The sequence below is a fragment of the Biomphalaria glabrata genome, chromosome 16, assembly GCF_947242115.1.
Source record: "Biomphalaria glabrata chromosome 16, xgBioGlab47.1, whole genome shotgun sequence".
Taxonomy (NCBI): domain Eukaryota; kingdom Metazoa; phylum Mollusca; class Gastropoda; family Planorbidae; genus Biomphalaria; species Biomphalaria glabrata.
In genome coordinates this window covers 17,489,550-17,505,146 of record NC_074726.1, presented here as the reverse complement: position 1 = coordinate 17,505,146, position 15,597 = coordinate 17,489,550, and the positions used below count along the sequence as shown (strand labels likewise).

The following is a 15,597-nucleotide window of genomic DNA, read 5'->3' as shown; positions in this document are numbered from 1 at the left end:
CAGCTCACCATTTAGTGCAGAAGCTGATTCAGATCCAGAAGACTACCTCAAAGCAAATTATGATTTGTAAGAGAATTTAGGGTCAGTCAGTTCTTCCACAGGGGCTTTATGGCTGCCAGAAGCTGTATTTCCACACTTTAAAAAAAACTCTTGCTGCTAAACTTTCACATTATTTGGGTGCACATACATCTGTGAACCAGCATTTTTTTGTTGTTTGAAAGTCAACAAGTGTAAGGACAGGTCGATGCTGACTGAATGTAATTTGACAGCAGTCACAAAAATAACAACTAGTTAGCAAGTTCCACAGTTTCGAAACATTATGCAGAGTGTAAGCAGTTAAATACTTTACATTAAATACAACCAACTGTAGATTTGTGGTGAAATGTTTTGGTGAAATGTTTTGATGTAAAAAGACAATGATAAAATAAAATATTTGTAAAATGAGTTTCAGATATCGTTAACTCTGGATGCACACAGTGTAAAAAAATGAAATGTAAATGTATAATACAGTATAAATGTGAACTAAAAGACATTATACACAGTTAGCTGGCGAATTTTTCTAATTTGTAAGTACATGCGGCCCCCCATTCCCCAAATTTTTTAATGATTCCCTCTCGAAAGAAAAAGGTTGTCTACCCCTGTTGTAGAACAATGTGTCGAATGGCAATCTCCTCTTTATGCAACATTTGTCGATTTTGAAAAGGCCTTTGATAATATCGTCAAAGAATCTATCTCTATAGTAATGAGACATTACTGGATCCCAAATAAAGTAATAATGATCAAGAACCTTTATGATGGTTTCACCTGTCAAGTAGCCCACTGTGGCAAACTATCAGAGGAATTTCCAGTCACAACAGGAGTCAAACAGGGATGTCTTTCACCACTCCTCTTCCTTTTAGTATTGGATTGGATTACAAAAGAAAGCCTACTCTAATTCAGGGAAAGGATGTTATAGCCTTATTATCACATAGACTACAGGATATGCAAGAAAAAGTCACAGCTTTAAGTGAAGTAGGAAAAAGAGTAGGCCTCAAAATAAACCACCAAAAATCAAAAGTACCGGTACTTAAAGTAAACAACAAACAAATTAGATACATAGAACTGGATTCTCAGACCATAGACCAAGTAGATAATTTTATATACCTTGGTAGTGTAGTCAGAGTATCAGACGGAACAGATGAAGACATTAAACGGCGTATAAATCTAGCATGTCAGACATTTACACACCTAAAACCAACCTGGAAATCTCCTCACATCTCTAACAAGACTATATTAGAATCTTTAACTCTAATTTCAAGGCAGTCCTGCTTTATGGTTCTGAAACTCTGAGAACAACTTAAGCAACAACAAAAAAAAGTACAGACCGTCATCAACAGATGTTTCAGAAATATCTTGAAAATAAACTGATCACTGGTATGAAAAATAGAAAACACCAAACTGTGGGAGATGAGTGGACAGAAAAATATAGAGGTGCAGATCTTAGAGAAGAAGAGGAGATGGACTGGTCACACCCTTAGAAAAGAATCCAACAACAGAGCTAGACAGGCCTTAGAGTTAAACCCCCAGGGCACAAGACGTAGAGGAAGACCTAAAAGAAGGTGGCGAAGCAGTATACTAGATGAAGCCTAGAGGACAGGAAAGAGCTGGGAAGCCATTAAAAAACTAGCAAGAGACAGTAGAGAGTAGAATGTTTTTACTGAGGCCCTGTGTTCCATGAGGAACGCAAAGTAAAGATGATGATGATTATTCCCACACTCTTCTATCTATTCCACAAATATTCATTCATTCATTTCAAACTCATCCATCCCACACCTGTCTATCTCATATTTAGGGATCACAAAGTCTCACCAGTATTTACATGACACACACATTGAATCAATTTTGGCCAATATAAAAAAAAAAGAAAATATACATGGATATTACAATGTTAATATGTGGGATACAGCAGGTTTACAAGATTAAGATGCAAACACACACAATCATCTATAGACCATGCACTAAATATAAACATTTCTCAATCTATAAAGAAAATAAAACAATCGTCCAGTAGTTTTTTGAGTCAGTCTTTTACACAAAAGACAATGTATGTACATATTTTTTGCACAAAAGATTGTTACTTTTTTTATTTACTTTTAATAAATAATTAAAGATTGATGTTATAGAAGAGATATGGTGTTCGGTTACTGAAAAAATTGTGAAACAAATCATTTACCAAACAACACTGCTTTCCCTTTTATAATTTATAATTCGTTGGACAGCAAAGGCAGTGAAAAATATGTTTCCCAATCAAATTAGAAATCTTATAATTTTTTTTTACCTGTATCATCAAGTTTAAAATTTGGGCTCTGAAAAGGTAAAAAACAAAGTTACAGACAGTTTATGTGGAAACACAAACTCAAAATCGGCCCCCGAAATGGTCTATCCAGGCAGGTAAAAAGGCAGGTTTCAATATTTTCAGAAAGAAATTATCAGAATGAAATTCAATCAAAGGCAAATGACAGAGAAGAATGGAGAAAGAAGGTTGACAGATCATGTGTGGTGCTTAAACGGTCCAGCAGACAAGAGATAGGTGAAAGTGAATGTGAAGTTAGATGTGAACCTAGCCTAACTGATGTCTTATAATGATTATCTAATTGGTCTAATTGTTTTGTTAAGGGTCAATCTCTTATTAAAAGCCTCAAGAAACAAGGTTACAAAGACAGTTTATGTGGAAACACAAACTCAAAATCGGCCCCCGAAGTGGTCCACCCAGGCAAGCTTCAATATTTTCAGAAAGAACATCCAAATGAAATTATATCAAAGACAAATGAGAGATAAGAATGGAGAAAGAAGGTTGACAGATCTTGTGTAGTGCCCCAACGGTCCAGCAGATCAAAGGATAGGTGCAAGTGAATGCAAAGTTAGATGTGAACCTGGCCTAACTAGTTCCCCTTTCAGACCTTGTGGTCTATAGGGCAGATGATGTAAAGTTCATCTGTTTTTGTGGCCTACGGTTAACGAGGGTGTCATGTAGCCAGTACAACGACTAACCGCCTTTACTTTTCCCTGACTAATGTCAGGTACCCATTAAAGCTGGGTGGACTCAAAGGCGCCCTAAGATTCCGAAGTTGAAAATCCCAGTCTTCACCAGGATTCGAACCCGGGACCCCCGGTTCGGAAGCCAAGCGCTTTACCGCTCAGCTACCGCACCTCCCCTGGCCTAACTGAAGTCTTATTATTAATGTAATTGTTTTAAAAAGGCTCAATCTCTTATTCAAATCCTAAAAAAAAAAAAAAAAAAAAAAACATTTCCGCAATTTAAAAAAAAAGTTCAAGAAAATGCAGTTTACAAGATTACTATTCGTTTTAAATTAGGTCTAACTTATAATGCATACTAAATAGTTTTTACTCTTTAAAAAACTGCTTGCATAAGTGATTTTAAAAATTAGATTTTTCACTTTCAGAAAAAAAAAGTAGCCGTTGCATCAGAACTTTGAATGGTCTAAAATATTGTGATGTCAGATTTTCAGTATCTTTTCTAGTTTACGAGATCTAAACGAGATGGACGGACAGACAGACAGACATTTCACACAAAACTAATAGCGTCTTTTCCCCTTTCGGGGGCCGCTAAAAAAAACATTTCCATTAAGAAATAAAATTCCTTTAGTTATAGTGAAGCACGGCAGTTCATACAATAATATGAAAAAATAATTATTAATTGTTGTTTTACATTATGTTCCACTTATATGCATACCATATAGATTTTTTCTCTTTAAATATAAAAGTAAACATATTCTTTTTTTAAATGTCGTAGTTATTATGACAGATCTTGCTTAACTTTGTAATACAATTGTATAAAAAATATTTGTTTTTACAAAAATCTAAAATGTTTGCATAAATGTGTTAAAAATATATGGTAAATAGTTATTTCACTTACTAAATAGCCTCCAGTGTTTGTTACTATTAATAATTGTAAAAATGGTTTATTTTTATGAAAAAACTGCTTGCATACTTGATTTTAAAAATTAAATTTTTTGCTTTCAGAAAAGAGAAAAGGTAACCGTTGCATTAGAACATTAGTAATTTAAAAAAAAACAGCGATGTTACTGTTTTCAATTTTGGGAAATCAACTATTTTAAAACAGTCGACTGTTTTAAAAGCGTTGTAATGAGTTTGATTGGTTCTAAAATATTCTGCTATTTCTCACTAAAGTGAGATGGTTGTCATGATGGTTGTTATTTTTTTTAAGTAGAAAAGTATGACAGATGTAAGTGCTCTTTAGCAAAGAAAGTAAAATACTGAAAATAACCTGGGTGACATCTTTGTCATCTTAAATGAGTTTAATTTCCAACAACGTATCTTTACAAAACCGGATTTACAAACTGATCTAAAATTCCTGATCTGGTGAAACAGAAACAAGCTCAACCTTTGCAATGGCTTTATTGACAAATTGTAGCAATGTAGGATACTATTGCCAAGCTCCATGCTCTGGCATGCTTTTCAAGTTGCCACATAAGTATTAAATATCAATATGATGTATACACAATTGAAAATTAAATAAAGATAAAATGTCCTCCTTTGTCATTTACCTATAATCAGAATATGTTTTGTGATTAAACATACTGCTTTGGCAATTCATACAAAAATTTACATTCAAGGCTAATGAGCAGTGTTTCTCAAACTTTTACCGTAAGTGCTTTTTCTTTCCAGAAATAGTGCTTTGTAGGTTATTTTAAAGAGTTTATTCTAATCGAAAAAGTTCTTTGTGGAGTATTAGAGGCATCAGGTTCCCTCTCCATCAAGCAAGGTAGTCTGGAAAAGCTCCATTGGCTTCGCCAAGCGTCTACAACACATTTTTCTTCCTTTAGTAAGAAGAGTCCATGTCAATGCTAAATTATAGCGAAGTGTGACTTTCGATAATTAAGTATTTTCTTGGAATCTGAGCACAATATATTCATTCTAATAAAAAAAAAGGGTGGTCAAATTAAGTCTAATAAAGAAGGAGGTAGCAATTACAATACTATTATGCGAGACATGTTGGAGGTACATATAGTGCACGTATGTCTTAACACTGTAAAAAATAATCTTCGGATTAAGCAAGAAGCCTTGCCGAGGAACATTTTTAGGTTTTGTTACCTAAAGGTCAGCATCTTAACGACGTTAAGCACTTGAGAGAATTTTTCACCATTCTGGCATTCAAGAAGAATCATGCAGGCACCACTTTTAAGAAGAACATTAAGACCTATGTGTTTAAAACTTTTTTAGATTAATTGTCATTTTAGCTGTCGTGTTTGTGTTAGTAATGTTATTACAGTGCCTTGAGCCTACATTTTGTTTGTTAACAGCGCTTTATAAATAAAATTATTATTATTATTATTATTAAGTTCGTTATGCACTAAATCTAGGTTAACATGTATGTTGATGGAAAAGCTAAAAATAATTCCATTTTTCACCACAGTTTTGGAATTTTACTGAAACATTTAAATGCAGCCATATCTCTTTAGTGCTTTCTATGTTAACATTCTTTTTACAGAAGACATAATTTTGTAAATCTATTTTTTCCTGCAACTCAATTTGAACATCAGTAATAGATTTTTAATAATGGTTATTTCTATTTAATTTTTTTTTATTTATTTACATCCTAGATGCGAATAGTCATTTCTTTGTAGAGCATTGTTAGGTGAATTGCATAGATATCGATGTCCTTAGGCAGTAATTAATTTCTCAACAAACAAGTTTTGTGAGAATGTAAAATAGAAAATGATATAATCAATGAAAGTTCATTTCTTTCCTTGCGGTTGGAGGTTGTTTAATTCATTGGCGTTCAATGCCTACCATGTAAAACAATTTTTTTTTGCTTGCTTTAAGTCATCGCCAACCGATGAATCTTCCTGTTTCTCAAAAAAATCCAAAATTGTATTTTCTTCTTCTTCTTCTTCTAACCAGCTTTATTGCTGCTGAGCTGTGAGCTCTTTTGCAGACTGTGCCAAAGAAAAAAAATGTGCTGTTTTCTACAGTTGTTCAGCACTGCCGTCCAGGGTGTTGGTTATGTTGGGCTGTAGTGGAAGTAGGGTCTGCCTAAGGTGGATTAGGGAGGGGCATTCAAAGAGGATATGGTTTACGGTTTCAAAGGGGTGGGCGCAGTGTCTGCAAAGGGGTAGTTGTGTGGAGTTTATTTTGTTCAGGTGGTAATTTAATAGTGGTGTGTGTCCTGTTCTTAGTTGGAAGATTGTAGATTGTTCTTTGCAGTTATTACTGTCCAGTTTGTTAGGCGTAGTCATTTCTCTGTACATGGCTCTGCCTGTGTTTCCTGATGCCCATTGGTTGAGCCACTCCTCTTTGTGATTGTTGACTAACATTGACCTTAGGGTGAGGTAGTTAACAGGTCTATCTGGTTGTTCCATAGATGAACATGCCTTTGATAGCTTATCTGCCTTTTCCTTTCCCATGATGACAATGTGTCCAGGGATCCACTGTAGTGTAATATTGATATTTAATTTTGATATCATCTGGTGGATTATCACAATGAGTGTTGTCAACTCTCTTGGGCTGTTTGAGGTGCTGCTGTTAAGTGCTTGCAGAGTAGAATGGGAGTCTGTAAAGACAACAATATCTGATGGTGGTTGCACTCCTTCATATAATTTGTTTTCCACTGTCTGGAGTGCTATGGTAATTGCCTCAATTTCAGCTTGGAAGTTTGAGCAGTAATCACCACAGGGTGCGCTTATCTCAAAGTGTTTATTTTTAGGGAAGACCAGGAAGGTACCAAGACCAGCATTGATGGTAGCTTTGAAAGCCGATCTGTCTGTATAAATATGGATAGCTGTTTTTTGATAGCTTTCGATTGTTTCAAGCGTGCCTACTTTGAGCTCCAGTGGATTTGATTCTTTTGTTAAGGTGTTATTTAGTAAATGTGTTTTGATGGTTGGTTGTTTGTAGTTTAGTCTGGGTGTAATGTTTGAAAACCTGGTAATTTTTTCTCTGTTATTGGGTAGGTGGTGTTTTAGGGCTAGTTCATCAGAGTCCTTTGCTTTTTTTGGTTGTTTTTCCTATTTAGTAATTTATTTGGATGATCGTCCTCCAACCTTCTGTATCTCTCAATAGCTTCTAATGCTGCTCTGTTGCGCCTTAACTTAAGAGGTTCAATATTGGAGTCTATTTCACAGGCTGCTGTGGGAGTAGTTCTCATACCTCCACTAATTAGCCGCAAGGCTTGGTTTTGGATTGTATCTAATGATGATTGATAGGTTTTGTTGGCAGCTACTTGTATGGAGAGACAGTTATCCATTACAGATCTGACATATCCAGTGTATAACTGTCTTAAGGTTTTCTTTTCAGCTCCCCAGGATGTTCCTGCTAGGTGTTTTATTATGTTTAATCTTTGTGATGCCTTTTCTTTTAAATCTGCCATAAAGTGTTTTAGAGACAGTCTTTGGTCTAGTTTTACACCAAGATATGTTGGATTTTCTTCTTTATTTATTGGCTGAGAGTCTATTTTTAGGATGTAGTTTCTTTTTGCTGTTTTGTTGCTGTGGCTAAAGATTGAATAAACTGACTTTTCTTTGTTTATTTCCATTTTCCATAATTTTGAATATTTGGAGATAGTTGTGAGGGCTCTATTTAGTTTGGATCTAATCAGCACTGGATATTTCTCTGTAGTCCAAATTAAAAGGTCGTCTGCATAAAGTGCCTTATTGACCGAAATGAAGTCCGGGAGGTCATTCATGAAGATTAGAAAGAGAGTGCAGCTAAGGGCTGAACCTTGTGGTAGTCCTTCTTCCAAACTTTTTTTACTAGAGATGGCACCTTCGAATCGGGTTTGGATGGTTCTGTTTTTTAAGAATGCCCTGATCCAGCTGTACATTTTTCCATGGATGCCCATTTTTTTCATCTTCAAAAATAGACCTTTTCTCCACACTCTATCATAGGCTTGCTGCAAATCTATAAATACTGCTGTAGTGTGCTTGTTTTCATGAAAAGTGGACCACAACATGCGAACAACTAGATCTAAACAAGGATAGTCGAAAGGCCTGCACCCTTCTGCACCGGCTAGCAGGAAAGAAGCAAATAACAAACCCCCAACCTATAAAAGGCACTGACGACATAATAACAGAAAACCTTAAAAAGGCTGAAACCTTCAATAAATATTTTGCCAGCATTAACAAGTCAAAGCCAAGAAAACAACTGGACCAGGCCTTCAGTAATATCTTAAAGAAAGAAGAAAAGGCTCCAACAGTCAACTGTCAGATCTTTGACACTCCCTTCACTCTACATGAGCTCAATACTGCCCTAAAAAGCCTCAAGTCAAGAAAATCCCCTGGACCCGATAAAATAACAAATGAAATGATTCGGGGACTAGGACCACAGGCCCAAAACTGTATACTTAACTTTATCAACCATACATGGAAAACTGGAGACATACCACAGGAATGGAGATCCGCAAACATAATACCCATTTTAAAGAAAAATAAACCACCTAGAGACCCAAAAAGTTATAGACCAATATCTCTAACATCCAACATTGGCAAAATGGCAGAAAAAATGATCAATAACCGACTTTATTGGTGGCTAGAAAGTACTTGCTCACTCCACAATGCACAAGCTGGCTTCAGGAAAGCAAGTAGAACAGAAGACCACCTCTTTCGTTTTATCCAGGACACAGTAGAAGGGTTTCATGAAAATTGTATTTAAGAGCTTAAATTAACGACAAATAACAAACATCTTTTGAAATCCAGCGAACTTCAGTTTACAACAAGAGTTTAACATGTTGCTCACCATTTGTTTCACAAAACTGTTGAAAGATGCACTAATTTTTGGCATGGTTTTGTATTTTATTTACATTTTTTATAATTAGATTCAAAATAGAAATGAAATTGCGGGCTAAAAATTTAACAAGATATTGCCTGTGTATTATAACTCACAAGGTGAATAGTGGATAGATCTGTTCATTATTCTATATTAGTTATGAAGCCATTGTAGCATCCAACCACTGATGGTTCCCTATATATGTTGTCATAAGCTACATATCTCCAACACCAAGAGAATCTTTTCCATGTCTTTATTGATTTCAAGAAAGCTTTCGATCGAGTATGGCACGGGGCACTCTTAGCGACAATGGAAAAGTACAACATTAATAAAAACATAATCAAAGTTATCCAGAACCTCTACAAGGATGCCACCAGTGCGGTGTACTTCAACAATAATATTGGGGACTGGTTCAAAACCACTGTTGGAGTAAGACAAGGCTGCCTACTTTCACCAACACTCTTCAATATCTTCCTTGAAAGGATAATGGAAGATGCCCTCAAGGGCTATGAAGGTACTGTTAGCATTGGAGGAAGAAGAATTACTAACCTGCGCTTCGCAGATGACATTGACGGCCTAGCAGGGACAGAAGAAGAACTAGCTGACCTGGTGATGCGCATTGACAAGACTTCCGCAGCATATGGCATGCAAATAAATGCCGAAAAAAAAACAAATTATGACCAATAGCCATCAGGGCTTTAAAAGAGGCATCAGTATTGGAGGTGAAAAGCTAACTAGTGTTAACAGCTTCAAATACCTCGGAGCTATTGACTCAGATGAGGGAACAAAACCCGAACTACTGGTCCGAATAGCACAGTCCACAGCAGCCCTTTCAAAACTTAAAATAATATGGAAAGACAAGGGCTTAGCCCTCGGCACCAAAATCAGACTGATGCACTCCCTGGTCATGGCCACATTTTTATATGCTTGCGAGTCATGGACGTTGAATGCAGAGCTAGAGAGGAGGATCCTAGCAATGGAATTGAGATGCTACAGAAGGATCCTAGGCATCACATTCAAAGACCGCATCACAAACCAAGAGATCAGAGATAGGGTTACTGCAGCGATCAGAGCCCATGATGACCTGCTAACTATTGTAAAAAGATGAAAGCTTAAAACCTATGGCCACATTACAAGATCTACAGGGCTCGCAAAGACCTTCCTTCAGGGAACAGTGCCAGGAAAAGAGAGGCAGACAGAAAAAGCAATGGGAGGACAACATTAAAGAATGGACAGGCCTGCCATTGAGAGAGGTTCTAAACAAGGAAAAAAAAAGAGAGGAATGGAGAAAGACGGTCGAAAAGTCTTGCCTGGTGCCCCAACAGTCCAACAGACTAAGGGATAGTTAAAGGTAAAGGTAAAGCTACATAACAAGACAATTTTGAAATAATATTTCATCCCTAACAAAAAAAAAGTCTTTTTGTGTCACAGATATGTTTTGAAAATTTTTAATTTGAGTTTTAATCATTTTCAAACAATATCATAAGACTTTAAATAAAAAAGCTATGCATTTTTCTAAGAGGCCACTAAAACATATCCTGCTTTGCTGTTTTTTTGTTTTCAATACTGTTTGAATGGTTTATTTTTTATAATTGTTCATGAATATTCTAAAATTATTTTTGGATATTGCTATATGTTCATGAAGTAGACTTGGTTTCATAACATCTTAAAATGCCGTCATTCAAAGTAGAACAAAACTCTGATTCCCCTTATATTAAAAACCTCAGAACAGCACTTACAAAGCTCAACAACAACAGCAAAAAAACTGTTATTCAATGGATACCAGCTCACATACAACTAGCAGGAAATGAGAAGGCTGACACACTCGCCAAGAGTGGGAGAACAAACTCAAAAAGTAAACTCTGCACTCTATCCAGAAGAAATGAAGAAATTAATTGTAGATAAAATAAATGAGAAATGGACAAGCTCCCATCCAAATCACAAGAAAGATGACGCTTACTATAAGCTATCCCGACAAGACCAACGTCTAATCTTTCGACCCAGGACCGGACACAACAGAATGCGACAACACATGTTCCGGAAGCTCAAAATTGGAACCAGTGAAATCTGCCCATGTGGAGTATCACCAGAAAATGCCGACCACGTCCTCCAAAACTGCTCTCTCTACCAAGAGGCCTGTATAAGACATTGGCCCCAAATCACCCCAATAGAAAGAAAACTATATGGAGAGCTCCCTGATTTGGAAACCACTGCGCAGTTCATCTCATGCATTGGTCTAGTCATATGAACACTCCAACATAACAATGAGAACGATGAAGAAGAAGAAAGAAGAAAAGTAGAACATTGGGATACTGTTACGGTCGTAGCGCAGCACGGTGTGCATGAATAATGGTGCGAATTTGTGTAATCAATGGAAGGGATGTTTAAAAGGGGAAGCCGGGAGAAATTGACAGGAAGAGAAATGAAATGTTCGTATTTACATAACTTGTAATATTAAAGTATTTATAGAGTAATAACCTGAGAGTGCATTATTATTTCGAAGAGTCTTGTGTCGTAACAAGTGGCGCCCAACGGAAAAGGCAAGACCTGCGTTATATCGGTATCTAATTCCTGTCTACTGAGGTATTACTAGTACTACAAAGTGTAACAAAATCTCTAGATCTATTAAGATTGAGAGAGTTAGCGTCATCTAAATCTCTAAAGCTATGTACTAGACTCACTGGTAAACATAAACCTTTAGTTGAAACTTAACTAAAAACATTATTGCTGAATTAATAAATTGGATTAACATTTAAATTTAGATTTATATCATTATAATTATTATGACGGTCAATTCTCTACATTCACCAATGTGAAAACGTCAGGGATTACCCACTGTATTTGGATGTGGGTAATAAAGAGTAATAACCTGAGAGTGTATTATTATTTCGAAGAGTCTTGTGTCGTAACAGATACTTTTTATCTAGTGGCAATTCACTTTAACTCAAGAGAATACTCCTTTACATACCAGTGAGTTTTCATAACAACACCTTGTCAAAGTTTTTTTTTTTAAAAAGAAGGTTAAATAATTCTATTTGAATGTTAGCTTTAAAGGGCTTTTTAAATTAACAATTACGTATTTATATATTAACATATATGTAGATAAAAAAAATATATTACCTAGTTTGTTTAACAAATCATACCATAAGCCTTTAAGCGCCCAAGATCTAAGGACAATAGATACACCCTCAGATTATAGCAACAGAGTAAGAATTTTAAAATAAAAAATGGGATTCCCGAACTCAATTTCTAACATTGTTTCTGTTCTTAAATTAGAAGCAAACTAACTATAATTTGTCTATACTTAGTTTGCTAGCTTTAATTCTGAAGAAAATTTTATTTGTTTTGTTTCAGTGCACCATAGTTTCTTCTTCCATCTCTACGTCTCCCTTTATGCCCAGCGCCCCCTTACCGCTCTTTTGGCTCCCAGTGCCCCCCAATTTCACAAAAACGCCCCACATGGGGTGCCAGCGCCCCTGTTGAAGACCACTGTAGTATACCATAAAAATTCTATTTCCTACAACATAGATCATGCTTAATAGTCAGAATTACCAAATGTTTCAATCTATCTACGAGAATTGTTGACCTCAAGTAATTCTTCAATAGTTTGAGGCGCAAGTAGCTTCTTTCACCAGATTTCACAATTATGGGTATTGTATAATACCGGTTTTTTTATTATGCGTAGGATTGGCGTTTTCCATATTGAATGACAATTTTGTCTGTATATTTCAGGATATTTGTATGAGTTTTCAAAAGATAAAAATTTCCGGAGATTTCCAGGACTTTTTTGTATATTTTGCAATTTCAGGAGATTTCCGGAGCTCCTGGTAAATCAGGAGGCCACAGGAAAACTGTTATAAGTTATAAAATGGTTTAATTTAATAATTTACACCTAGATATAGCGTGGATCCTATGAAAGTGCGGGGCCCACTGTGGTCACATAGGTTGCAGAGGCCAATGGCCGCCCTGCAAAATAGCGGCGTATGCTACGCCGTGGGTTGACTAGTATATATACTAATATAGATATATATATGTATATAGATAGATTTATAATTAGAGCTACAAAAATGTAGACCTAGATTTAGAGTATTTACTACTATTCTAGACCTATATAATTAGTATATATAAATTATCTAATACTATTACTATAACTAGTATAAAACTATAATACTATACTCTATATAAATCTTGATCTAATCACTCTAATGATCTAATCTTCACTATCTAGATTATATTCTAGATGTCAACTATGTACTGTAGAGTCTGTCTAGATTACTCTAGAGATCTAGCCGTCTAATTTAGTCTAAGTCTAGATTTTCTATTTACCACTAATATAATAACTCTATAGAGACTAATAAAATATTATAATATACTATTGTAACGATAGACAGTATAGATCTAGATTTTTAGATTTACTTATAGAAGAATAGTCTAGATTCCTAGATACTAGATTGTAGATTCTAGACTACATACACACTGTCTGAGCAGGACTAGATCTAGTCAAATCTAGTCACTAGTGACTGTTCAGGTCACAGTTCACTAGACAGTCAGTTAGTCAGTAGAATGAGTAGATCTAGTACTAGATTGATTTGATTAGGTTCTAGTGTCTACTCTAGTCACTAGTCTAGGTTAGTCTAGTAACTCTAGTCTACTGCCTAGTAGTCTAGTTTAGACTCTAGAACGTAGATCATACTCAGACTCATAGTTACTATGATAGTAGATCTAGATCTACATCTAGATCTAGATCTAGAACTAGATCTAGTAACTAGATGATCAATCAGATCATAATTATTTAGTCAATCTAGTTCAAAACAAATAAAAAAAAATAAAAATTACATTCATTAGATCATAGATATATCTAGATCTATATATTTAATATATAGACTATATCTAGATCTACTAGATATATCTAGATCTAGTATCATCTAGTAGATCTACTAAAGTGCTAGACTAGAATATTATCAATAGATCTATATCGCAGATAAGAAAAAGCAAGCGAAACCGGAAACGGACAACAGAGGTGGCCTTAGGCAGAGGATGGTGATGGAGTAATACCACCCTAAGCCCCATGCTTGATATGGGTCCTGTGATAGCATAAATTATTAATTTAGATCTATCTAAATTTACCTATATAGATCTAGTTATTTCATTTTGCATGAAAAATGTTTCCAGATCAGTATATTTACGGAATTTACGTCGAATTAAGGACACTAAATCAATATTAGAGGACTGGAGACAAAAGTGTTAAAAGCTTACACGCAGAAAAATATCAATCAAGTAGGCTACGTATTAATTTAGTCAAACGTCCAATAGTATACCGGTTCCACGACAATTCGTTCACTGACATTTCGTTCACCCGACAACTTGTTCACCGACAATTGGTTCACGACAAATCGTTCACACGACAAATCGTTCCCTAACAATTCGTTCACAGACTAATCGTTCACTGGATAGTAACATATTGTTAATGTTACATATTCAAGTCGTGTGTTTAATTTGTTTACATTAAAACTTTTGTAGATCTATAACAAAAAAAAATATTTTGATTGCTAGAGATCGGAGTTTATATGTTAATTTTTTTTAAATTCTTTGTTAATGAGGACAGTAGTGATAAAAAATATACGATCTGACAAGCTAGCTGAAAAAATTGTAATGGGCCGTCACTTAACTACTTTCATCATGTAGTCATTCTTTACCACTTGTGATTTTACCAGATACAAGACACCGATAGCAAAGACAAACAGACACAAACACTCTTTTGTTCCCCTGGCAATCAAATCATTAAATAAGAACAATCTGGTATAAACTTTGTCACATGTAAATTATGAGTGAGTCTGGTGTGAATGTACACTTTGGTTTCTTATAGTTATAATGTTTTTTGTTTGGTGTAATGCACAAATTGTAGACAAATTTCCTTACGGATAATAAAGATTATTATTATTATTATGTCCGTTATACAGTTTTGTTCGCCCCACCCACATCAGATTGTAATTGACAGACCTGTTCCATCATGCCGTTATGGTCAACACTCTTTAGGGACTTCCTCTACCTATACCTCCCCTCTCCTTTTTTTAAATCTACCAATTCAGCTGGATATGCCTACTCTAGTTAAAACCTAGTTAAGAGGTAGACAGAATGGCGGCTCTAGAAGTAATGAAACTTTATCGGACAGGCCGACAGGGAACCATTACTTATAAAAGAAGAAATGGTTCAATGACAAGTCATTGTTTTTTTTTTAACATTCATCTACGCCTTTGCAAAACATTGGTGAAAGTTTGGTGGTTGTTGTTGTTTTTGTTATCTTTGAATATTTTTTAAATATTTATTTATTTATTTGTTTACATTTTTTTCACCAAACTTAACATAGATCTACCTATTGGACATTTTCACAATAAACAATAAATAAAGAATGGGCAATGTTGGACCATGGGTTGGACTAATGCGTTTAGTTTCTTTGATTAAAAAGTAGAATCATAAATTGGACCGGAAAGGCCTTTTTTCCTTATATATTTTTGCATTTTTCAGTTCTCTTTTTAAATTAAACTGACATTATTATGGTATAATTTTAAATGTGCCTGATAGAGAAAACAAATATACACAAAAGTACGGGTAGTTGGGATAAAACCCGATAGAGGCTATAAAAATAAAAGACCTGAAACTAGCGCGTGAAACTACGCATTTACAGTACCTTATTTGATGATTCGAGTCTTTTACCCAAGATCTGTGTATTTTTTTTAGGACTAGCTTACTTCAAGTACCCGGCATTTTCCGATACACAATTTTACAAACAAAAGTAATTGTAAAAAATTAAAA

At 35.2% G+C, this 15,597-nt stretch overlaps 1 protein-coding gene across 6 annotated transcripts in view; it reads right to left on the bottom strand.

Moving 5' to 3' along the window:
• Positions 1–14,032, bottom strand: part of LOC106073966 (NEDD8-conjugating enzyme UBE2F-like) — a 60,739-nt gene extending 46,707 nt beyond the window's left edge. For 4 of the 6 annotated variants that reach the window (XM_056013786.1, XM_013234665.2, XM_056013785.1 and 1 more), the window contains exon 1: positions 13,621–13,780. Coding sequence is in view for 1 of the 6 variants with exons in the window: in XM_056013784.1 (XP_055869759.1) it covers positions 13,621–13,626 (6 nt within the window). In the remaining 5 variants the exon portion in view is untranslated. Of the gene's footprint in view, positions 1–12,336; positions 12,572–13,620; positions 13,781–13,911 lie in introns of those variants that run through there. The other 2 variants (XM_013234664.2, XM_056013787.1) reach the window with 2 other exon arrangements.
• Between the last annotated feature and the right edge of the window lie 1,565 nt (positions 14,033–15,597).